The sequence below is a fragment of the Meles meles genome, chromosome 15, assembly GCF_922984935.1.
Source record: "Meles meles chromosome 15, mMelMel3.1 paternal haplotype, whole genome shotgun sequence".
In the NCBI taxonomy this organism is placed as follows: Eukaryota; Metazoa; Chordata; class Mammalia; order Carnivora; family Mustelidae; genus Meles; species Meles meles.
This window is the reverse complement of record NC_060080.1, coordinates 23,171,517-23,197,979: the sequence shown is the minus strand read 5'-3', so window position 1 is coordinate 23,197,979 and position 26,463 is coordinate 23,171,517. Positions and strand designations below refer to the sequence as shown.

At 40.8% G+C, this 26,463-nt stretch overlaps 1 protein-coding gene across 7 annotated transcripts in view; it reads right to left on the bottom strand.

Moving 5' to 3' along the window:
- The window catches only part of CLIP4 (CAP-Gly domain containing linker protein family member 4), a 67,012-nt gene that overhangs the window by 8,300 nt on the left and 32,249 nt on the right, over positions 1-26,463 (bottom strand). For 5 of the 7 annotated variants that reach the window (XM_045978684.1, XM_045978686.1, XM_045978687.1 and 2 more), the window contains 6 exons: positions 22,393-22,530; positions 17,789-17,878; positions 16,600-16,740; positions 13,330-13,464; positions 9,383-9,506; positions 5,091-5,155 (listed from right to left, as the gene is read on the bottom strand). In XM_045978684.1, coding sequence (XP_045834640.1) covers positions 5,091-5,155; positions 9,383-9,506; positions 13,330-13,464; positions 16,600-16,740; positions 17,789-17,878; positions 22,393-22,530 — 693 coding nt within the window. The remainder of the gene's footprint in view (positions 1-5,090; positions 5,156-9,382; positions 9,507-13,329; positions 13,465-16,599; positions 16,741-17,788; positions 17,879-22,392; positions 22,531-26,463) is intronic. The other 2 variants (XM_045978688.1, XM_045978689.1) reach the window with 2 other exon arrangements.

Below are 26,463 nucleotides of genomic sequence, written 5' to 3'. Positions count from 1 at the left end.
TGTCAAACTTAATGCTTAGAAGGTGGCGAGATTTTTCTCCCTTCAAAATTTGTGATCATAAGTCAAATTCATTTTATCTGTGAAATTAAAAGAACTGCAGGGAATATAAGCTAAAGTAGTCCCAGGTTGGCAGTACCTCTGGGAGTAACTGGCAGAAGTAAATACAATCTTCTCAGGAGGCATCAACTCAGGCCTCAAAGAATTCCTGTACATTAAATTCTGAGTAGAATAAGCATCTCACAATAATAAATTACAAAATCCACAAGGAAAGAAGGTACCGTGAGTTAGGCTGACAAAACCAGACCGGCAGAACCATAAGTTAGGCTCACAAAGACTTCAGGTATGGAATTATTTAACATAAAAGATGACAATATTTAAGATGTTCAAAGACATAAAAGAGAAACTTAAAAATATGGGGGAAATATCAAGTGATAATAAGTAACTACAAAATAGATTTGTAAAAAGGAAAAAAGAAATGAAAATTTTCTAACTAAAAATTTGGTGGCTGGGTTAAACAGCAAATAATCATCCCTGAAGAAAGAATCAGGAAACATGAAGATAGAGCTGAAGACGTCTAGACTATAATCCAAAAAGACCGAGGTGAAAAATACAAAAGAGGCATGGCAAAGTGAGGAAGTCTAGGACACTAGTTATCAGAGTGTCTGAAGGAGATAATAAAGAGATTGAAGGAGAAATATTTTAAGTATACAGACAAGAGTTTTACAGAACTGATCAAAGATATTAATTCCCAGATCCAGGAAGACCCATGATAACAAACAGGATAAACAAACAACATCTAGACAACATCATAGTGAAACTATACAACACTAAGGAAATAGAGAAGACCTTTAATGGCTGTCAAAAAGAAAGATAAATCACCTACAAACGTATGGGTTAGGCAGACTCATAGTGGACTTCTCAAAAAAGTGATGGAATACAGAAAATAATAAAATTATATTGTTAATGTAGAGGGAGAAAACATCTTTCCAACTCAAATTTTCACCAACTGTTCGTTTTACCCAGTAAAACTATCATTAGAAAAGAGAAAAACTGAGAGACAGACCCTTTCTAAAAGAAATTTTTAAAAATAAACATGTGGTAGGGGCACGTGGGTGGTTCATTTGGTTAAGGTTCTGTCTTTGGCTCAGATCATGATTCCAGGGTCCTGAGATCAAACCTCACATCAGGTTCCCTACTCAGCGGGGAATCTGTTTCTCCTTCTCCCTCTCCCTCTGTGCTCACTTGCTCTCTCTCTCTCAAATAAATAAATAAATCTTTAAAATATATATATATAGGGACGCCTGGGTGGCTCAGTTGATTGGACGACTGCCTTCGGCTCAGGTCATGATCCTGGAGTCCCGGGATCGAGTCCTGCATCGGGCTCCCATCCCCGCCGGGAGTCTGCTTCTCCCTCTGACCTTCTCCTCGCTCATGCTCTCTCTCACTGTCTCTCTCTCAAATAAATAAATAAAATCTTTAAAAAAAAAAGAAATTAAAAAATAAATATATATATATATATACAAAAATACACCCACACACACGTATACAAATGTGGTAGGAACAGAATGATCTCTGAAGTTCTGAAGATTAAGTTCTTAAGATTAAGGACTAAAGACACTGGTAAAAATGTGAGCAAATTAAATATTGGTTATTAATTATATAAAAACTGTTACAATAATGCAAAACTTGTGGGGGAAATTAAATAGAAACTGAATAACTTAGCTTCTAAGGATTTTCTATCACTTGGGAAAGAGTACATATGATGATTAGCTTTAGAATTTGCTAAGTATGTATGTCAAAGTACCTACAGTAAATATTAAGAAGTATGTTCATACAGTATAACTTTCATTCAAGTAGAGAATGGAATAAGAACAAGAGGGGGTAGGAATATAACTAGAATAAAAGTAAACCACAAGTATAAAAAATTGTAAAAATAGCAAATAAATAGCATAAATAAATTCAATGACAGGAGTTCTTACAATAAATGTAAATAGGTGAAACTCTGGGGTTAAAGGCAAACATTGTCAAACCATATTTTCTTAAAGAAGTGAAATCCAATCATAGTCTATTTAGAAGATATTTCAAAAACTCAAGGATCTAGAAAAGTTACAAGACAACTGAAAGAAAAAGATATGTTAATCAAATACTTCACCAAAAGAAAGCTGATAGAAGGTAAAAAGAAATATTTAAAAAGCAATACCATTTACATTAGCATCAAAAATTGAAATATATTGGTATAAATCAAATAAGATGTGTAAAATCTATATGAGGAAAACTATAAAACTCTAATGAAAGAAATCAAGTAAGATAAATCAGTATTCCATGTTCACGGATAGGAAGACTCAAAATTGTTAAGACATTAGTTCTTCCCCATTTGATCTATACAATCAATGCAATCCCAATCAAATTCCCAACAAATTATTTTGTAGCTACCAACTATTTGGGAAGTTTGTATGGAGAGGCAAAAAGTCCAGAATAACTAGCATAATACTGAGGAAGATCCAGAAGACTGAAGAAACTTGAAGAATCACTATAAAGCTACAGTGGTTAAGACAATGTGGTATTAGTGAAAGATAACAAGAGCAATAGAACAGAACCGAGAGCCCAGAAATAGATCCACACAAATGTAGTCAACTGATCTCTGACAAAAGCAGAGGCAATTCCATGGAGAAAGGATAGACTTTTAAACAAATAGCCCCAAAATATGCAAAAAAAAAAAAAAAAAAAGAATCCAGACATAAACTTTACACCTTTCATAAAAATTAACTCCTTGAACAAGTGATCTACATGGAAAATACAAAACTGTAAATTACTAAAAAGATAACACAGGAGAAGAACAGGATGACCTTGAGTTCAATGATGACATTTCAGATATAACACCAAAAGCACAATTCATTAAAAAAAAAAAAAAAGAAAAGGATACCCTGGACTTCAGTAAAATTAAAGACTTCTGCTCTGCGATAGACTGTTAAGGCAATGGAAAGACAAGCCACAGACTTTTCTCTAGAAAATATTTCCAAAACTCATTCTGATAAAGGTCTAGCATTCAAAATATACAATAACAGCAACAAAACCCTGCTTAAAACTCAATCATAAGAAAAAAATTTTTAAAGAATTAAAACTCAATAATGAGAAAACAATGAACACACAATTTTTAAAATGAGCAAAAGACCAGGAAGAATAATTCACCAAAGAAAATGGACAGATGGAAAATATGTGCAAAGATCTTCAACTTCTATTATGAGCTGAATTTTGCCCCCATTCATGTGTTAAAATCCTAACCCCCAGTACCTCAGAATGTGACTGTATTTGGAGACAAGGCCTTTAAAGTGGCAATTAAGTTACAATCTGATGAAATAGGTCAGCCCTAATCCAAGATGCCTGGTGTCCTTCAAAGAAGAGATTAAGACACAGACGCACAGGCAGAAAATGACTTTAAGACACGGGAGGAAGACCCCCATCTACAAGGCAAAACAAGAGCCTTAGAAGAAACCAACACTGCCAACACCTTAATCTTGGACTTTTAGTGTCCAGAATTTTGAGAGAGTAATTCCTTTGTTTAAGCCACATGATCTCTGGTGCTTTGTTACGCTAATCCTAGCAAACTAATATGACATCATACATCATCAGGGAATTTCAAATGGAAACAACAGTTAGATACCACTACACAGTGCATTAGAACGTGTATTAGAATGGTGAAAACCCACAAGCCATAAAATTAGCCTCAACAAAGTATTTAAGGGCTAGTTATACAAATCACTCTTACACAGACGGTTATCCTATGGGAAAAAAATGAAATTAGAACCTCACTATACACAAAATCAATTCCAGGTGAACTGATAAATATGAAAAGCAAAAATACGAAACAAAACTTTTAGAAAGCAATACAGGAAAATATCTGTGTGAGGTCTGTTTTAGGAAAAGATTTCCTAAGATAAAACATGAAGCACATAATGGTTTGCTATTTTTTTTTAAGATTTTATTTATTTGTCAGAGAAAGAGAGGCAGGCAGAGGGAGAAGCAGGCTCCCCACTGAGCAAGGAACCTGATGCAGGACTCAATTCCAGGACCCTGGGATCGTGACCTGAGCCGAAGGCAGAAGCTTAACCCACTGAGCCACCCAGGCCTCCCAGTGGTTTGCTATTTTGACTACTTAAAACTTTTAAATATCTGCTTATCAAAAGACACCAAACAGGTGGTGGGGGCGGGAGAATGTGAAAGACAAGCCAAAAACCAGGCAAGCAAGATATTCACAACACACAAGACTGGCAAAGTATTAGTGTCCAAAATGTATATAGAAACCTACAAATTAACAAGACAAGCCAATCAAAAGAAAAACGGGCAAGAGACTTGAACAGATATGTCATAAAAGAGAAAATGCATATGGCCCATCAACATGAAAAAAATGAGGCTCCACCTCGTTTATAATCTGAAAAATGCAAATTAAAACCAAAGGTACAATTTAAATCCATCAGATGCGCAAAGACTTCTAAACAGGACTAAGGTTGGTGAGATAAGGAGCTGCAGAGGCTCTCATTCACTGCTCATGGGCATGTGCCCTGCGAATAGTCTGCCCTTACGTAGGAAGGCTGAAGATATGGATGGCCCCTGCCTCGTGCCATCCTAGAGAAACCTTGGCAAATGTGTGCAATAGTCTAGTTCTTAACAGTAAAAAAACAAATGTATCACAAAGATCCATCAAGTATAGAATGAACAGTATCTTTTAATGGAACACTAACAAAATAACCAACAACTAAATGTATATACATTTTATAATATATATTATTTATTAATATATCTAAGCATGATAAAGATATTTTTAAAAATCAAGGGAATAATTAACACAAAATTCAAGACTCATAATCTGAGGACAAGGTATATGAGAAGGGAAGCAGATGAGACTAGAGGATCCTCCTGGCTTCTACTGCTCAGGCAGCAACAGGGCAGGTAACAGATGTCTGCTTTATCATTACATAAACTGTATGAAGGCATTTACTCTTTTGTATACACATGTATTTCACAATAAAAAAGTTTTTGATACATAAAAGCAAACAAATAACAATTAGGAACATAAAACTGTATAAACCTACCAGGATAAGAATGATTCTGTTTATTCGAAGAAATTTCTGATAGAGTATCCAGGGAATCCGTTACCCTGTGAATAAAGCAAACCTAATTAGCAAGCCTCACTAGAAGTAGCAGCAAGTGTTCAGTTTTAAGAGTGCCTCTTAACTGAGGCTTTCACACCAATGTTATTTCTTATTTCACCTATCCAACAAACATTTACTGAGCATCTATTAGGAGCCAGGAATGAACTCGAAGCTAGCGGAGAAGACAGGCAATAACAAAACAGAAGAAAGCCTTGTTATCGAACGAGTAATGCAGAAAAAGTCAACTTAAAGTAAATTCATTTAAAATGGGGACTTGACATTATTTCTTTGGAACTTTATCTTCACAGATAAAACTAAAAAACCTGAAAATAAATTTGTTTTATGTTGACTTTAACAAATGTTTGATCAGAATTATAAAAACATCACAGTCTTAAATTGAAAAAAAAAAAAAAGATACTGACTCGAGCCTTGTTTGCATGTAATTTTCTGATAAAACTGCATGGCTAAGTACAATCCAACATCCTTTACATCCTTTAATCTGACTCTTGGCACAACCATAAAGGTAACTTTGCTAACAGGTCTGTCTGTATTTTTTAATATTCAAATCATTCTTCATTGTTGAAAAGCCAATCCCCCCAGTCTCATTCCCTTTCGGTTGTTTACTGACCTGACCCACAAAGCCTTTATGCTGTCAACCGCTTCCTGCAGGACACCTGGTCACCAGCCAGAAATCCTGCAACCCTCACACTATCTGCAATACCACCTTGCATGTCGTGTGCGCTGTTCTCATGATTTACACCCACGGCAATCAGCGAGAGACTGATGAACGCAGAGAACAGGACTTGATGAAGGGGACAGGTAATTAGGTGGTGATGGGTAGTTGAGAAGAACTTAATTCTAAAAGTGATCAGTTCGTTAATAATAAGTACCTAATCGTGAGAACCAAGAATAAGAAAATTAATACCGTGCTGATGAAGACCACCTAGGCAAAAAATTGGTAAGTAGGTAGAGAGATAAGATCAGATCTAGTCAGCAAGTTTTCTTGGAATTTCTGCAAAGAAATATTGGATGATTTATGTATTAATAGGAAAAAAATGCTATGAATTCAGTGAAAGCTGGGTGATAGTCAAAAGCTATCCAAGCAGAGGAAATAACATGTGCACAGATTCTCAGAGGCACATTTTTTTTCTTAATGGAAAGGAGGGGAAAAAAGACAACTACAGTCTGGGAGGAGTGGGACTGGGATTGGTCACTACTTCATTAAGACTGTCCTCAAGCAGTCCCCAGTTTAAAATTCTTTCTTCTTGAAGATCAGTGGTGTCTTTGAAGAGCTCTAAAGCTGGTTTCAAATTAGAAATTCCTCAAAATCAGGGACCATGCCTGTTTTATTTGCTTATAGAATGCCTAGCACAGCACAAAGTGCTAAAAGACACTTAATAGTATTTGATGATGATGAATGAGACAATCAGAAGATGACAGGAAGACAGCTGGATCGAGACAGCTTCATTTAGAGAGGTTCATTTAGAGAGAGAGCCCTGTATCTTCTAAGAAGAGGGGGATGCTTTTAAATGAATCACCTTAAAGAAGACCAAATAGAAGGCGAGGAAAAAAGAAAAAAAGGTAAAACCATGTGTTCCTTAAACAAAGCAAGAAAAAGAACATGAAACCATGAGAAAGAAAGTGGCTTCCTAATATGAGAGGGCGGAAAACTGTTATAGCAAAAAGCAACATTGCACTAGATCTGGTCAGTATTTACTGTGCTTAAAATATGCCACACTATGTCCTCTGGGTGACCAAACATAAAATGAAGCACCCCCGTCCTCACGACTAAGAGACAAATGAAACTTGTAAGAGACTGTAGCAATGTGTTAATGAAAATTTGTCCAAAGCAATAAGAGAACCAGAAGATGGGGGACTCCGCATAGATTTTACCATAAATCAATCCCTGATAAGACATCGGTCCTAAAGAAAGTCAGCAACCCATCTTTTGATCAGGGTAACTGGTTAACAGGGTACTGGTTAAGAACATACACTCAGCTACCTGGGTTCAAATCCCCACTAGGGAGCTGTGCACCCCTGCACAACTCACTGAACTTCCCTGTGCCTTACTTTCCCCACCTGTGAAGCAGGACTACCGACAGGACCAGACCCAGAGGGAGCTTCCAAGGGAACGGTACGGCGGCGCCCGTAGCTGTGCGGCCACACGCAAGTGCGGTGCGTTGGCTACGACCTTTTTCCTTATTTATAAAATGCCTACCACAAAACAGCAAACTGTCTAAAAGCAAGGGCTTGGGAAACACAACAAAATAACAAATCTGGGCTGAGTCCAGCTCCATCGTTAAGTAGTGTAAGACAGGCCAAAATTCGCCACTCCGGAACATGCCACCCTGGCATAAGGATTAGTTTGAGTTAAAGACACTTGAGAACCGACAATTGCAGGGAGAGGCTTTCTCTGAACTCTCCTTATCTGCCTAAAACAGGCGCTCCCCAAAAAGAGCTCTTTGGTCCTCTATCCCCTCCCCAGCAGTTGTATCGAGCAGGGAAGACGGACTCTTGTCATAGGCCCAGACGGACACGGTCACACACTATCTTATCTCCCACCCAGTTATCTTTCCTAAAAACCACAGGGCCCCCCACAAGTGGCCTTTTTCTCTCTCCCCTTCTCCGAGTAAGATGGTCTATAAAAACTCCAATCTCACCACTTATATGGGTCTTCATGCCATTCTGTGACGCCCAGGTGCATGCGAATTCGAATGTAAGAAATTTGTATGCCTTTCCTCCTGCTCATCTACCTGTTGTCAACTTGGTTCGCAGACAGCACTCCCAAACCCCCTCAGCAACTACTCACCCTAAGAGGGTAGAGGAAAATTTTTGCTCCCCTACGCTAACTATATGGCTGCAGCTAAGTCACTCTATCTCTTGAAATTTTTCTTCACTGGCGAAACGGATCCATCAGAACACCTTACACCTCACTGGGTTTGAGGAGGATTAACGAAATATGCATCTAAAGTAGACTGTAGAGAGCCGACCCTTTACTAAATGCTCAATAAATGCTTGTCATCATTACTGTTCTTTTCTTTTTTAAAGATTTCTTTTATTTTATTTATTTGAGAGTGAGAGGGAGCATGAGAGGGGAGAAGTCAGAGGGAGAAGCAGACTCCCTGCCGAGCTGGGAGCCTGTTGCGGGACTTGATCCCGGGACTCCAGGATCATGACCTGAGAAAGACAGTTGCTCAACCAACTGAGCCACCCAGGCGCCCCTCGTTATTGGTCTTTTCCAGCTTACCTGACCCAATACTTATGAGGATCAAATGAAACAACACTGAACTGAAGATACTTCATACACTGCAAAGCATTACCTATGTTCAATACTATACTATCATAAATAATGAGGGAAAAAAGTACATCAAAGAAGGAGGAAATTAATATAAAAAAAATCACATGAAATTATTAAGAAAAACAAAGTGAGGTGGAAGATAGGTCTAAAAACTCTAAAATCTGCCCAGAGGCAGTCCCACAGCCCAGCCAGAAAGGAACTAGACGGGGCTCCTGGATGTGACGGCAGACCCGTTCTCATGCATGTGATTCCACCATGTACGTTCCTTCCCGTTTCCCCTCCGCTGAAGAGCACACCAAGCCAACTTCTTCAGCACATAAGTCATTTCCTGAAATGGTACCTGGACTTTCACGGGGACTTGTTTCTGCTCAACTTGTTTTTTTAAAGCTAGGGTGAGATGGCACGGAAGTATAGCATCTTAGGCAGCAACCCCGAGGAGGTACATTATATATCAACCCTTAAAGCTTCACTTCCCCCAAAGATCTACTGCCTATCTATTTTTGAAAACTAAAGAAATCAGAGGAAAAAGACATTTTGGTTCCATTAGGTTTGGAGGAGAATGAATGGGGTGCCTGCTGGCAGGAAATTTAATGTAGTTAGGATGTGACTGAAGCAATCAGAGAGCATTTTTACTTTTGTTTGCATGACAGATTAAGCTTGCTGCTCTCACTGTTCTTAGCAGCAAACGCCACTTCTAATAGCCTACACATACTCATAGGGTTTGCAAATGAGGAATAAAGGAGGGTTTTAAAATTGCAAATCCTCAGCAAAGCAAATTTAGCTTTCCATGAGCCTTCTCTCTGAAGAAGGTGGTTGGTTAACCCCTTGAACGAAGCACGAGCTGTAGTCAGTGTGTGTCTTTAATATAAAATGAGGAAGTCTTAACTATAAACCATTGCAAATTACGAAAAAGCATAAATTTCGTTTTTCTCACCTTTGTACCCTGGATGGGGGAGCAAATATTCCGTATCTTGGAGAACAACTAAAGTACTGCACACCTCCAACTGAACCATCATTCTTGCCGTGGGGTTTCTCAAGCTCTATACCGTACCAATATCCTAGAACAAGAATATTGGATTTTAAAAGCCTCTGCAGTTTACCCAAAATGGTTATGCTATTATACAAACCCAAAGCCCGAATGGTTTAACATTTTCACAAAATGACCAAAATGATGGAAGAGCACCACGATCACTGAGCTTTCAAATGATAAAATTGGAAAATTGGAAAAAATGAACAGGAAAAACATTTTACAAGCACAATTACAGACTTGTACATTAAAGGAGAGAGATAAAATACACAAATTTGGCATAAATTAGCTATTATGCAAGTAGTGTTATGACCACAGTATATCTACAAGTCATAATGAACCAAAAAAAAACCTGCCCTTGACTCAGTGAGATGGCTTGTTTCAGTGAGAGCTGTACAACACAATGTTGAGCTGTATGAATCATAACATCCATGTGCAATTTCTTCCTTTCACTCTCCCAACATTCCAGCATCACAAACAGTTCTTGGATAATTGAGGAAGGACAAAAGTAATTTGGAAAATATGGTTAGACTTCATGGTGACTCTTCTTTTTCTCTTGTTGTTTCCCCACCCAGGATGAAGAGAAAAATCATAATACTTAACCTTAGAGAAAAGATTTAGATTAGCTAGTAGGAAGAATTTTCTAAAAGGCTTATTTTAAGTATGTAAAAGGGCCCACTCTGAGGAAACTGTGGCCCCTTTTCTAGAGGGCCGAAACTACAGCAGTGAGGCTGCTTTTAGTGTGGTGAGAATTAGGTAAATGGACACATACTCCCAGTCTGAATATATACATAGTTACTCCTGGAAGAAGGATCCTCCAATGGAGGGGATCTCAAGACCAGTTAAAAGTCTCTACTGATCTGTTCATTTTTATTTAAAAGTAGAATACAGTAGTAATTGGATCTGGTCTCTTACAATCAGTATCAAATAAAAAATAAGAATATAGATATTGAGAAACTTACTGTAAATCCCAAATTCCAAAATACAAAAATATTGTTTCTTTCAGACTGCTAATTCAAAGAGTCTGTATAGCCTCAAAAACGGCAACCTCGAAGTTCTTCGGTCTATTCCTTGTATGTTCAAAAAGATGACACTTGAGGGGCACCTGGGTGGCTCAGTGGGTTAAAGCCTCTGCCTTCGGCTCAGGTCATGATCCCAGGGTTCTGGGATCGAGCCCCGCATCAGGCTCTCTGCTCTGCGGACAGCCTGCTTCCTCCTCTCTCTCTCTGCCTGCCTCTCTGCCTACTTGTGATCTCTGTCTGTCAAATGAATAAATAAAAAATCTTTAAAAAAATTAAAAAAAAAAAAGATGACACTTGAGCCCATTTTTCGATACTTTTGTACTGAAAAGACTAATGCATGACCACAGTCTCCTATACTTCAACAGTGTACAAGTACAGAGTCAACAAACTTACTTCTTAGCCTTATGAATGCTCTGGAAATAGGTCATCACATTCCTGAATGTCACTTAACCAAGGTTGTCTGGGTTGTCATTTTTATTTCAGAGTGACACAGTTCCAACCCGCAATGTTACAGCGTACCACACCATGGCAACATGTTTACCATATGACTCTCGAAAAAGTGTAACATGCCACAGAAAGACAGTATGGAAAGTGTTAACAATTCTGACTATACCTTGCCTGGTAGTGGTATATATTGTTTCCCATTTAAATGATAATTTTTTTCTAATAAAAAAGCTAAAGAGGCTAAAGATGACCTCTTTTAGGTCTAGATCTTATCATCTAAAGAGCTTCCATTAATTAGGACTGTTCTCTAGAACTGACTGATCTAAATTTGGGTGCCGTAAGACATGGATGCTACTACTTCCAAAAGGAACTGAATGACTGTAACAGAAAAGTTTTCAACTTCATATCTGCTTATGACTGACTACCCAAATTTCTAACTGCTTAACCAAAGGAATTTAAAAATTAAAAGTCAACCTAAAACAAAGAACTGTACCCAGTGAACCAAACCATTCTAACCTGGTTTAATACAGAGAAAGGGAACTCAAAAGACAAGGACATTGTGAAAAATACCCTACCTTGGGGATTCTTGAGTTTTTATTTGAGAACTATATTAAGACCATCCTAACTCACCTCATTTATTACCTGGAGACCTGTGAGAGACATGAATTATACAACACACAGCCCATCAAATCAATTAGATGGCCTGCAATTATAAGTGGGATAATGAAACAAGACTGTGCTGGGAGACGATCCTCCGTGGCTCGCTCATGTTTCTGCATGTTTTACGAACAGAGGCGCTGTCTTTTCATGGATGTCTGCACAGAGGACCGCCTTGGAGGACAGAGACAGAGTGTGGACAGCAGGCCCCCCACAAAATACAGGGCTGCGGGTTGTCTGGTGTAAAGGTTCAGATTGCTGAAACTCAGGGCTCTTCTCCTGTAGCATAAACCGCTGGGTGTGCCGGTGTCACTGCCCTGGGAACTGGGGCTCGGGGAGCGAGTGCAAGAAAACGCTGACCCTCTGCTTCTGCCACTGCTGGGACCATGGAAGTCCTATCTCTAATCGGGACCCTAATGTCTTCCATTAGCATCTATGAAACGGTGGCAATCTAACGTGTCAGCTTACACACGTAGGGTAAAATTTCAGATCCTTCACAGTTCTTGACAGAATCCTACAAATTTAAAATCAATGTTCTGGGTAACCTTTTCCTAAAATCCTGCAATGCCACCGTGTGTCAAAATAGCATATTGCCATTCAAAATACACAAACATGGTTTCATTCAACGGGCTTCTATAATTAAAATTAAAATCACTGAAAATGCAAAGGAAGCTAATCTTTACTTTTGGAAACACAATATTAAGTCTAGATTGAAATGAATATAAAGACACAAACATGTATTTTTAAGGTCCCAGGGTGCACAGAAGCCTTTTCTTTTTCCCTCGAACTGGTTTGTTGACTTCTTCTCTCTCTTAGCCACTCAGATAAAGACTATATCCTGTGAACTCATTTTAAGAATATCTACTTACCCAAAGGGTATAAAAATACTGATTCCAAGGGGCACATGCACCCCAACGCTTATAGCAGCATTATCAACAATAGTCAAATTATGGAAAGAGCCCAAGTGTCTATCAGCTGATGAATGGTTAAAGAAGGTGTGGGATAAACCCCCTGGAATATTACTCAGCCGTCAAAAAGAATGAAATCTTGCCATTTGCCACAACGTGGATGGAATGAGAGTGTGTTGCGCTAAGTGAAATAAGTCAGGCAGGGAAAGACAAGTATCATATGATTTCGCTCAGGTGTGGAAACAAAACAGATGAATATAGGGGAAGGGAAGGGGGAAAAAGGGGAGGGGGAAAGCAAACCATAAGAGACCCTTAACTGTAGAGAACAAACTAAGGGTTGCTGGAGGGGATGCTGGAGGACGGGCTAGACGGATGAGGGGAACTAAAGGAGGGCACTTGTGATGAGCACTGGGTGTCACACGTAAGGGAGGAATCACTGAATTCTACATCCAAAACCAATTTTACTGCGTATGTCAACCAGAATTTAAATAAAAGCTTGGAATTAAAAAAAGGAATATCCTTAGCAAAAATCTAATCCTGATGTTTTCTGTCACTGAGCACTCTTGGCAATCAGTGCGAGTGAAGCTGGAGAACGACAATGAACTTTAACAGGAGACAATTTAGAACATGGCTGGCAAGGAGATGTCACGGACAACAGGGAGCCTGAGTCTGGTCAGTGCTTCCACCGCTGTTGTGCTTCGCCAGTGCCACAGCTACCCAACGTCCCCAAGAACTGGTCATCAGGAACTACCCACATTTACAATTTTAAGCCTTTTGTATTCTGAAGGGCTCAAACCGAGCCGAGAGCACAGAGACAGGTTACCTGGAGCGAAGTTTGTTGTCCCGAAGAACTTCACGGTGCCGAATCTCTGGCCCACCACCAGCACTCGGTCTCCGAGGTGGGGCTCTCCTGCACAGCGGCTGTTATTTGCTGCACAGGCTCCTGAGGAACTCAATCCTGTTCAGTTGGTGGGTGGGGGGAGGGGCGGGGTGCAGGAAAAGAGAAGGGAAAAGAGCGAAGGGGAAGAAAAAAAAAAACAAAACTCAAAAAACATATTAGCCAAAAAGTCACCACATGCTCTCACCGTCTAGCTATCGAGAGATTTCAGTGTACGACCCTTTCCTGATGTACGCCCCCCATGGCTTCAGTTCTCATGTGGGGGGTCAAGACATTCAAAGAACTTGGGAGGGGTTTCCTGAAAAAAGTTCCGCCATGAGCACCTGATACACACGGTTCCTGGTAAAGCATTGATTTTACCCAGACTGCCTGGGGCGCGCTGCTGGAACAGAACAGAGGCCAACGCGCCTTTTCTGTAAAGGGCCAGGGAGCGAGGATGTGAGGCAGTGCGGGCTGTGCCGTGTCTATCAGAACTATTCGGCTCTGCTACCCCAGCAGGAAAGCACGCCTAGACAAGGCAGGCATGGTATGTTCCAGTAAAACTTTATAGAAATGGGCGGCAGGTTGGATTCGGCCCGTGGGCTGTATTGTATCCCTGTTCTGCTAAAATGCTAGAATCAGAGTCGTTCAGTGGGACTCAGTGTGAATTATACATACAGGACTGTGATCTGAACCTGAAAAGTGTCTAAGTCTCCATTTAGCTCAAACTGATTTCCCTATTAGGAATCAAACCACTCCCCCTCACCTTGATTGAAACCTAATCCCTGAAATGCCCACTATTAATTGTCAGAGGTCCTAGAGAAATACTGTCTGGAAAGCTTTTAAATTATAACAGAGAAAAAGTGGGCCCTTGAGGCTTCTCCCATCAGTCCGTAAACTGACTTGAAGAGTTATCAGCGGGGAGGGCCTACAGAAGCCTCTGTGAAGGCAGGGGACAGAGGGTAAGTCACACGGCTAACAGGAGAGAAACCAAAGCCATCGCGACAAATGAGAAGCACAAGCCCAGAGCGAGGGCAGGTGTGGATAAAGTGCTATACTGAAAAGTCCTAGGTCCTCATAATAACTAATACTTCCAACGCACTTCACAGTTTACAAAGTGCCTTCCATAGAATTATAACTACAGGTAAGACACAAACCCAGGAATTAACTAAGACATGGTGTTCACAGGCAGTCAATGGCACAGCCTGATTAGAGCCCAGGCCCTGTGACCACAAGTCCTCGGGCGGGTCCCCAGGCTAGGAGAGCACCTTCGACCACGGGGTACAACGATGCTGAGAACACATACACCCTCCCTCACCTCCGCCACTCTCCGAATCTGATCTTTCTGCCCTTCCTTAGCCTCACTTCCCAGTACTCTACACCCCTCAGGTGCAAATCTACGGAGAAAGCGGAGTATCTACTCACTCTAGAAAAGTGTGCTAGGGAAACGTCTCTGAGGTCCTGAACATGGGACTTCCTCTCACGGATCTCCCGTCCTCGCTCCCTCCCCTTCTAAAAGGTCTTCTGCTCATTTTAACTGACAGGTCTCTTCATCAACTACTATCTAAGCCTACATCAGGCTTAAATTTACAAAAAGAGAAAAAATATGTAGGTACACTAGAATGACTTCTTATAAAAAGTAAAACAGGTACTTCCATACCCACATGTACATTTTAAAAATCAAGTAAACGTCAAAAGCCCAAATTCCAGGTGAAGGAGGGCCTTGCAGTGTGACTACAGCGAGGACAAGTGGGATCACTACATCCCTGTCTCGGTGTCTCTGTTCCTCAGGAGGCTAGACGGACACTGCTCGCAGGGGAAGGAGACCTACTCTGAAATTACAGGTTCCAAGTAAATAATTTCAGGTAAAATTTCTGGGTTCTCCGCTTTCAGAGTCCCAACCTGTAAGGTTGCTCACATCGATGCTGCCGCTGAGGGCTCCCCACCATCACCATACAGTATTTAAAAGAGAAAAAAAATTCCGTCGTGAACATTTTCTATAACAAAATATTGCTTCAGTACAACTTCGGTTAAAAGTATGTGAACAAGAATCTGGTCATTATTATGAGGTTCACTGAAAACAATTTGGGCCAAAATGGTTTCATTTCCTCTCCAGACAAGTTTGCTGTGTAGCCAAGTAAGTGAGGGGCAGGATTCGACTCCCGCAAGATGTCTGCTATGAAGCAATTTCTACATCCTTACACATAACTGGAGAAAGGTGGACTGAGCAAGGTTACGGCAGGGCTTGCCACATCCCAACGGGTCACCATCGTCAACAAGTCAGAGAGCCACTGACCCTCTCCTGCCCAGTGTTAAACGAGTACTTGAACTTCATATATGAAGACGACACAAAAGTATGTGGGAAAGCTGGTATTCAAGGTGGAAGCAACAAAATGCAGCGGGATGAAAGCTCCCACGCCCAGCTGAATGCGAACTCAGGTAAGGTCCCACGGGGAGCAGCAATGTGAAGGGCCCCGGGTGGAGGCTCCCTTGGAGCCAGGACAACAGTGTGGCCGCCGCATGGGAGAAGCGGCCTTACACTGTGCTTGTGCCCACGGGCCACAGTTCAGCTCTCTACAGGCCTGGGAGCAGGAGGAAGAGCGGAAGGTCCCTGGGATGGAGGCAAACCAGAACGGCAGCCGAGGAAGCAGCAGACCGACTGCAGGCTGGAGCCCAGGTGTGCCCCTTAGAAACTGCCGTCGGGCACCAGTGACTTACCTCCCTAAGCCTCGGGTCCCTCATTCATACAGTGAGGATGAGAGTAAGGGTACCTACCCATGGGTTTGAGAATTAAGTGACATAAGGTATGTAAAGTACTTAGAATAGAACCTGAAATAGTAAGTATACAATACACGTTAGTTATCATTACATCTAGATTAGAAAACAGATGAGAAAGTTAATAACCGTATGCTTTCCACGTATCTGAGGATCTATCACAAAGTTCTAAAATGAACCTTAAAGGGTCCGAGGCCTTACATGCACGTGGAAATGAAGAAGTCAGAGCAGACAAGGGACACGGCGGGAGCACGGGGAGGAAGGCAGGGAGACCGGGACGCTCACAAAGGGGGAGGGGCATGGGAAAGACAGAAGAGGACAAGTAGTTCAATCGGACTGAAATAAAAGTTTCCTTCTACACATTTAAAAAGAGCAAATCTACTTACAAACAAACCAAGATAAAAAACACCAAGAAAGCCTGGTTGAAAAAGCCATAGATACCAGCACTGCCTCTAGAGGAGACAGACGGGCTTTTGCTCATTGTCTTCTTGTTATTGCCACGTGCATTCAGTTTCCTGTAGCTCGGTTTGTGTTCCAAAGACGAGGCGGAGGAGGAGCTGCTGCCGGAGCCGAGCAGGGTCCCTAAAACCGGTGAAGGGGAAGAACGCATCGCAGTGTGGACCATAAGAAGTGAACCAACAAGATGACTTTCCAGGTAAATCCCTCTGAAACACTCCATTTAGCTTTCTCAGCCGTGGACTGTCTAGTGTTGAATTAAATGCCTGGTTTCATCGGCTGTCCTGCAGTTCACGCAGACAAGACTTTACCACTCAAGCAATTGTACCGTGAGGATTCCCGCTGCATGAGGACACTCTCACAGGAGAGCACCTGTCACATCCGGGTTCACTGAAATCAACTACCTCCTTTGCTTCCCACGCTCCCTCTCACCTCCCACTCTAGATGGCTTAGTAGAATCCAATCTTATTTACACTTAGAAAGTCTTTCTCACAGGTTGCCTGGATGGCTCCATGGGTTAAGCCTCTGCCTTCGGCTCAGGTCATGATCTCAGGGTCCTGGGATCGAGCCCTGCATCGGGCTCTCTGCTCAGCAGGGAACCTGCTTCCCACCCCACTCCCGCCTTCTTCTCTGCCTACTTGTGATCTCTGTCAAATAAATAAAATCTTTTTTTTTAAAAAGTCTCTCTCACCTCCCAGTCTAGATTAGATGGCTTAGTAGAATCCAATCTTATTTACACTTAAAAAGTCTATTAATTTGTTTTAAGATAAAAAAGGGTAGTATTAAAATGTTTTGAGTTAACCTGAAGGCAAGCAGGAATACTCCTGAATGTGCTGTTCATGCTCTAGTCACCCAGTGATTTGACAGCTGAAGACAATTTTAAACATTATCAAACCATCTACACTTGGAGTTTCCTTTTAGTCTCCCATTTAATTTAAGCTGGTAGCTCTCTATTAAGTGTACACAGAGGCACAACACAGCATTTTATACCAAAACCACATGTACACTTTTCGATGAGCTGCTTAATGTATTTCCAGGGGTAATTTTTTTACTGCAATGATTTTTCTCTCAAAAACATTAAAACTTAGCCCCCATATAAACTTTATCACTATGTCATTTTAAAGTCCCATCAGTAAATTAAATTTTTAGAATGGATGTTATAAAATTATTTTACCATCTTTCTCTGTTACAGGTTTCGGCTCTTCCCCAGGAGGCAATGAAAGTGTTGATTCAGAAGCACTCTCTTTTTTTGAGGTCATTAATCCTAGCACATAGAAATAAGACTTTCAGCAAGAAAGAACATCAACATTAAACATACAAATGTGCTTGCTGTTTAAAGTACAGACATCCCTCGTTATCTAAATCTTCTCTGCTTCTAGAAACATGCTGGACAGTAAATTCACAGACAGCAGGGGCTGGTCCAAGATTTCATTACACAAAGGGGTGGTGGGGGGGAGAACGCATTCTTAGCCCCTCTGAAAACTTTGATTTCCTCAAATACAACCAAGGTCTCTTTTAGACCTATTTAACAATCCACTAAAAAATTCTAAATACTATAAAACAGTTAAAGCCCAGCTACCTAGCTGTTTGACTCTTCACGCACTCATTAGTGTGTCCGCACAAGGCCAGCGGGTGGCACGAGACTCACGCAGCCGGAGGACAACCACAGCACACGCACCAGGCCTGGCTGCAACTTACAGACTTCACTCGCGTGTCTGCAGATCAGCTACAGCAGACTTTCTCCCTGGGGAATTCTGGGTAAAAATTTTTGCCAACCATTGTAGCCACTCCACACGAAAGCAAACAAATGTCAGAGAGTGAGGAGCCCCAGAATCACTGCCCTTGACGCTCTGACAATGACCGCCCGGCTATCACCACACCCAAGTGTCACAAACAGACTCAAAAAAAGAAAACGCCCACAAATAATGCTTCACCTTGTGAAGACTTCTGTTTCCAATTCTACAGAACCAGATTATTTAACTAGGAAACCTAAGGGACTCCGCCCAGTTTTAAATTCCATCAAGCACCCATTTCGATATCTGAGTGAAGGACTGTCGCACTCTGAGCCTCACCAGCGTGAGAGTGACATGGTCCCCGCCTGAAAGGAGCACCTTTTCAATTCAGAATGGTAGAATGATGTGAGCATGAAGAACTAAAATAGGAGGACATTTACTGATAAGCACTAACACAGAGGAAAGAGGGAATCATTGTGGTTACAAAGATAAATTAATGCCTCACGAAGGAGATCACATTCTCAGATAGGTCTTGAAGGACAAGTAAGACTTCCTGGGTGCCTGGGTGGCTCAGTCAGTTAAGTGTCTGTCTCCAGCTCAGGTCATGATCTCAGGGACCTGGGATCAAGCCTCACATCAGGCTCCCAGCTCAGCAAAGAGTCTGCTTCTCCCTCTCCTTCTACCGCACTCATCCCCGCCATGGTCCCTCTCTCTCTTTCTCAAATAAATAAATAAAATATTTTAAAAAGAAAAGACAAGACTTCTTCCAGAGCATCCTGGAGGTATGTATGTTCAGAAAGACCTGAAGATAGGCATTCTAGATGAACAAAAAGAAAGAACAATCTTAAGGGCAGGGTCAGAGATAGGCGAGTAGTGTGGCTGGAATAAAGAGTACTTTTGGGACTTGGGAGAAGACAGACTGGGTAGACAGGTCAGGGAGAAATCTCAGGGAGGACGGTGCCAGATAAGGACCTGGTCCTCTTATGGAAGGAATGTGCTTCTGATGGACTTGGTGAAGGAGGGCTGGCATGAACAGAGGAGAGAATAACGTCACCCTGACAGCAAAGTTTAGAAGGAAGCGAGAGGAGCAGAAGTAGGAAGCACAGACCAGGGAGAAATTCTTACAACAGGCAGAACGAGGACCAGAGTAACAACAGCAGGAAGTGAATGGGGGGTGGGTAAGAGAGACTCTGTGCAAACACCCCATAGAGCACGTTTCTTATTTTTCAGTTTTAACGTGTCCATTTGGTTCTTTCTTATTTGAATTTTTTTTTAAAGATTTTATTTATTTATTTGACAGAGAGAGATCACAAGTAGGCAGAGAGGCAGGCAGAGAGAGTGAGAGGGAAGCAGGCTCCCTGCCGAGCAGAGAGCCCGATGCGGGACTCGATCCCAGGACCCCGAGATCATGACCTGAGCCGAAGGCAGTGGCCTAAACCACTGAGCCACCCAGGCGCCCCCTTATTTGAATTTTTAAATTCAAATAATTTAATTTTAATTCAAATAATTAGTCCCTGGAAAGTCACATGCAGTTGTATAAAGTAATACAGGGAAATCTCTTGCATCCTTTGCAATTTCCACAAAGGTAATTTTTCACATAACTATAGTATAATCCCACAAGCAGGATGCCAACATTGACACAATCCACCAATCTTAGGTCGCCCCAGTTTTAAGCAAACTCCTCTGTGTGTCCGTGCGTGCATGCCTGTGTACTCACACCCCATTTGGTTCTTTTTTATATCCTCGTTTCTCTGAACTTTCTTTCCACTTATTTCAAGAGTATTAACATTAATTCTTAAAGAACATTTAATGTATTATTTACGTTATGTGTTTACATTATCTATGTCATGTCTGTGTCCTGTTAGGGTTGGCAACCTTTGTCTTTTTCCTTGAGAGATGTTGAGATTTTCCTGGTTTTTCTATTTTGAGCCATTTGGGATTATATCCTATACATTTTGAATATTATGCTGTGGGACTCTAGGTCTTATTTAAGTCCTATGGAGAATGTTTACTGTTTTGTTTTGTTTCATTTTGTTTTACGAAGGCGTCAACCCAATCCAGTTCAGACGAGACATCCCTACCCACCTCCTGTGCACTGTGGTTCCAATGTCAGTTCAGTTTCCAAAGCCTTTTAGGGATCTTTCCCCTATGATGTACCATCCCATTGTGCCTGGGACCTGGGCGGTGATCTACCCCAGAGGCCAAAGCCTGTGGTCAGATCCACACATGCACCACTGGAGAGCATGCCCCAGAGTTCACACCCAACATTCTGAGATCACTTTCTTGAGCTCCCTCCTCTCCAAGGTCTCCCTGCTACTTTCTTGCTCCTGGAGGCATCCCTTTCTGGTATCTGGGCAGGATGCCTAGGCTTTAGTTTCCCTGCTCAGTCATACAGTCTCCTGAGACTGACTCTGCCCCTGGAAACAAACAGAAGGCAAACGACTGGGGATTCCATCCATGTTCTTGGGACCATGGTTTCTCTGGTCAGAGAAAAGGGTTCCCCTCCCATGGGGTTTCAGGTGCTTCACCACCAGCACTGATGCACCAAGCAGGACTGCCAAGGGACCGGCATGGGGATGAACTAAAGCAGTGGGGAGGGGAGGGTGGCAGGGAGACTATCATAAAAAAAGGGGTTTCTTCCATTTTCTGTCTAGTAGGGGACCCATTCCCTAATCCTTAGACCAGAAACAGAAGGCTTCTCTTTGGTTTCCCCTCCAATAATGGCTGTGAACTTCTGGGATTCAGGTTAAAAGGATACCATTTACTAATGCATCAAAAAGTATGAACTACCTAGGAACAGACCTAATGAAACTGGTACAAAAATAGCTGTAGAGAAAATGAGAAAATCTTACTGACATATTTCTCAGGACCCAATTAAATATAGCAATATTCCAAGCTTACAATTTAAAGACTGAATATTGTAAAGATGTCAGTTCTTCCCAAATTGACTTATGGTTTAAATGCAAAACCAATAAAACTTTAGTAGATATTTTTTTAAAGAAACTTAAAGGTTATTCTAAAATTTATATGAAAGTGTGATTTATAACGATCCAAACAGGCAAGACACTGTTTAAGAATACAGTAGGAAGCTTTCCTCTACTAGATATCAAGATTTATTTGTTAAAAACCATAGCAGTTAGGAAGTATGGACTGACATAGAAATATTCAAATAGCTCAATGGAAGAGAGCAGAAAGGCCAACCAATTCTTGGACAAAGTCCTTGAGTCATAGTGGAAAGCCTTTCTGCTTCAGCCACTGATACACGAGCAAGTGCTCACTGAGCACGTATTTTGTGCGAGGTACTACTACAAAAGTACAGAATACTGTCACATTCCATTGAAAGTTTAAAATTTTGCTGAGAGGATGAAGGATGTGCACAAAATGAAGCAACTGGATGACAAGACCCAAACTAACAAATAATTGTGTGGTGTGGATACAAACGTACACAAAGGTAGACAGAACAGAGACATCAAAGTGAGCTGGGCCCCCAGGGAACTTTTCTTGGAGAAGCGGCATCCAAATAAGGAGGTAAATCACAGCTAGGGTCTCAAAAGACAGAAATGAAATCACTGCACTCGGAGAAATAGCACGAGACAAAGCATGGAAGGAAGAGTGAGGACAAGCAGCCACGGTTCAACCACGACATAGCCAGAGACCCTGTTATACACAGCAAGGACTCGGACTGCCAGTCTGAAGAGTTGGGACTTCTTCTGATTAAAAAAGAAGTCACTAAAATTCTTGAATAGGTGAGAAACATAAAGCTGGTTGTGTTTATAAGGATTTATCAGAGGTCTAAAATCGCGCGTGGAGGTTAGATGAGGGGGTGAGGAAAGAAAGGAACAAATGGAAAATGGAAAATTCTCTTGTCAGGAATCAAAATCATAAACCCTGACTGACGTCTAAACACATGTAAGATGCAGATTTTATTAAATTCAGGGTCCAGAGTATCTAACAAAAAAGTGTGAAGCACACTAAGCATAAGGCAGTCTGCAAGGGAAATAAAAAAAACTCTGAAGAAGAGATTTAACCTTCTGGTTTGACCTACCAGTGTTTACTTTTGACGTTACATGAGCTACATCAATTTTTTGGGACCTGATGAGAGCCACAGCTTTTCCAGAAGTGTGTGCTATATTCTTCCTTCGATCTTTTGCCTTACTTATCTTTGAAAGTGGTGCAAAAATACCTGAGGGAGGAATGGAGAGATGAGTTAGTGTGAAGCAATGAGAAGCATTTCAAATAAAGTACAACCATTCGGTAATTAAATCTTTAAGTTCTTTTTAGTGCCTACCAGGTGCCTTGTACGGCAAGACAGGAAAAAAGTGAGATGCAGTACTTGCCCTCAGAGAGCTTACAATCTAGCTGTCAAGACGAACCACATACACAGCAATTTAAGAATCACATACAAGATGCATAATCAGGTATTATGTGAAATTCAGGGACAGGAGAAATGAGTGAACCTAACAGTTTTCCATCATAGTAATCTCTGATTAAGTTATTGGCAATTGTAAATTTGTACAATCTTACTGGAAGACAAAAATTTCTAACCTAAGCCACTTTGTGGAAATAAATGATAAGGAAATAGGGATGTGCGCAAAAGTTACAAAGTTATGCTGGTATGGTATGAGGAAAAGATAGATTTCAAAAGCCAAAACAATTTCTCGTTTACTACTACTATGATCCAATTACACTTCTGGAAATTAATTATGAAAAAATAATCCAAATGGAAGGAAAAGACTGTATACGTGAGTATGCCATCATTGCAATGTCATTCATAAGTAGGAGAAAACAAGCATGTGGCAATAGGATGAATGAATGAACCATACCCATGAACTATTACATCACCATCAATAAATAAAACCATTAAAACTGAAAATACAGAAAAGCATGAAAATTACCAGGAATAAAAATGAAATTATGCAGTTGATTATATTATGATCATATCAGAGAAAATTTTATGTGTGGATGTAAGAAATACTGTGAAAAACTGAAAACCAAAACATATTTATGGGAGCAGTCAGATTATTCTTGAATTCTCTTTCAATTTTGTCATTAATGCATTATAATGTTGTTTAATGAATTTTTTTTCTTAATCTGTGGAAGGTTACATGGTTTTTCTTTCAAGGTCTTAGTAGAAAATTTCCATACAGTATTATCCCACATAATATCTAAAAAGTAAATATTTAATTCTATGGCTTTAAAAGATTTCTATAGCATATAAAACCCCACCTAATATAAGTTCTCATTCTTCCTGTTTTCTAATGAAATAAATCATTTGGAAGGATCAAACTAAATTTAGAGCAATGACTAGCTTCAACTGAAAACCAAAGTGCATGCAGAATATGGGTTAAAGTTCCTAGTAAGTAACTCATGCTCATCAAAGTACCGATGGGACTTTGCTCAGATCTTGACATATAATCATAAAGCTTAACTAAAATAAACACATAGGGAAGAATTATTTTTAAATAGAAGAATAACATTTCTAGATAAACATGGCCACCATTTTACCATAACTCCTCCCAAAACTCCACCAAAATATTAATAAGGAATAAAAACAATATAAACTCTGAAGAAAAAAGAAAATGACTAAAAAAGAGGGGAAAAAATACTAAAAGCTGCTAAAGAGTTGGGGGGGGGGGAGTCAAACACGGAAGAAAGATTTTGCAACTTTTACACAGAAACACTGGGAACTCAAGATAGTAGCTGACAAACCAAGAGCCCAGAAGCCACATCCTGCCCACCACCTCTTGCCGCCAAGTCCCATCGGCACCCAGGTGTTTACACACAGTCTACAGCTGCTTCTTCACTACAACAGGACAGCTGAATAGCTGAATGAGAGACTGTGTGGCTCTTGACGACTAAAATACTTCCTCTGGCCTCTTACGGGAAGTTTGCCAAACTCCATCACATGTCAGAATATCACCTTCTAAATACTCAGAGAATATGAGTTCCAACATAACGTGCCTTATCCCATCAAACTATCATATGAAGTGTGAGGGTAGAAACAAACATATTTTTGGAATGGAAGGCTTCAAAAAATTAATCTCCCATGAGCCCTCTGTCAAAAAGCTACTAGAGGATGTGCTCCACCAAAACAAAGAGGTAAACCAAGAGAAAAAATGACTTAGAATAATGAAGGGAGGGCGCCTGGGTGGCTCAGTGGGTTAGGCCACTGCCTTCGGCTCAGGTCATGATCTCAGGGTCCTGGGATCGAGTCCCGCATCAGGCTCTCTGCTCAGCAGCGAGCCTGCTTCCCTCTCTCTCTGCCTGCCTCTCTGCCTACTTGTGATCTCTCTCTGTCAAATAAATAAATAAAATCTTTAAAAAAAAAAAAAAAGAATAATGAAGGGACCCAATCTTCCTCTTCATAGTATGAAGACAGTAGAGGTTTAAAACTGGAAAAACCAGGGGCGCCTGGGTGGCTTAGTGGGTTAAAGCCTCTGCCTTCAGCTCAGGTCATGATCCCAGGGTCCTGGAATCGAGCCCCTCATGGGCGCTCTGCTCAGCATGGAATATGCTTCCTCCTCTCTCTCTCTCTCTGCCTGCCTCTCCACCTACTTGTGATCTATGTCAAATAAATAAATAAAAACTTAAAAAAAAAAAAAAACCTGGAAAAATCAGTGGTGGCTGGCTGGGTCAGCCAGTAGAGCATGTGACTCTTGATCTCTGCGTTGTGAGTTTGAGGCCCAAGTCAGGCGTGGAGATTACTTAAAAACAAAATCTTGGGGCACCTGGGTGGCTCAGTCATTAAGCGTCTGCCTTCGGCTCAGGTCATGATCCCAGGGTGCTGGGATCGAGCCCCACATTGGGCTCCCTGCTCGGCGGGAGCCTGCTTCTCCCTCTCCCACTGCCCCCTGCTTCTGTTCCCTCTCTCACTGTGTCTCTCTCTGTCAAATAAATAATAAATTTAAAAAAAAAATCTTTTAGGGGCACCTGGGTGGCTTAGTCTGTTAAGCATCTACCTTCAGTTTAGGTCATGATCCCAGGGTCCTGGGACTGAACTTGCATTGGGCTCCCTGCTCTGCTTCTCCCTCTGTCCCTCCTCCTCACTTGTACATGCTCTCTCTCTCTCAAGTAAATAAATAAAATCTTAAAAAAAAAACACCTTTACTTAAAAAATAAAAAAAATCTTTAAAAGAATAAAAATAAAATTGGAAAAATCAAGAGAGATTCTTGTATTATTTACAAGTATAAATATTAATATCAGAAGATACAACTAAAGACATTGAAATGATTCTTGCCTCAAAAGGGCAGGACTCAAGGTCAGGGAAGGGCAAGCCAGGGAAGGATTTAACTAATGTTTTTAATAAACTTTATGATACAATTTGACTTATGTATTCACTTTGGTAATAATTAAAACACATAAAAATGGTATTGCCAAGTATTAAAATTTATTATAAAAATTTTCATAATTGCTAAAACTTAGAAGCAACCAAGATATCCTTTAGTAGATGAATGGGTAAATAAATTGTAGTATATCCAGACACTGGACTATTATTCAGTGCTAAAAAGACATGAGCTATCAAGCCATGAAAAGACACGAAGAAAACTTAAATGCAAATTACACAGGGAAAGAAGCCAGTTTGAAGAGGCCAGGTTAGTACTATAGAATTCCACGACAGGAATTTGTCTGGAAAAGACAAAACTAAGAAGACAGTAAAAAGACCAGAGGCTGCAAGGAGTTGAGCAGGGAGGGGAGGAACAGGAAAAGCACAGAGGATTGTCAGGGCAGTGACAATACTCTGTGTGATACTGTAGTGATAGAAAGATGTCATTAAACACTTGTCCTAACCCACAGAACATCCACCACTAAGAGGGAACCCCAGTGTAAACTTTGGACTCTGATGATGACGAGTCAGTGTACGTTCCTCTGTGTTAAGAAGTGTACCCTCTGGTAAAGGGACACTGATAATGGGAGTGGCTCTGCATGCATGGGAATAGGGAATACACAGGAAATCTCTTCACCTTCCTCTCAATTATGTTTTGAACCCAAGTAGCTCTAAAAAAATCTAAAAATTATACAATTTCTACAATTGAAAAACTCTAATATGGGTGAGAATCAACAGATCAATTGTACAAAATAATACTGAAACAGACTATAGCATTTATAAGAATTTAT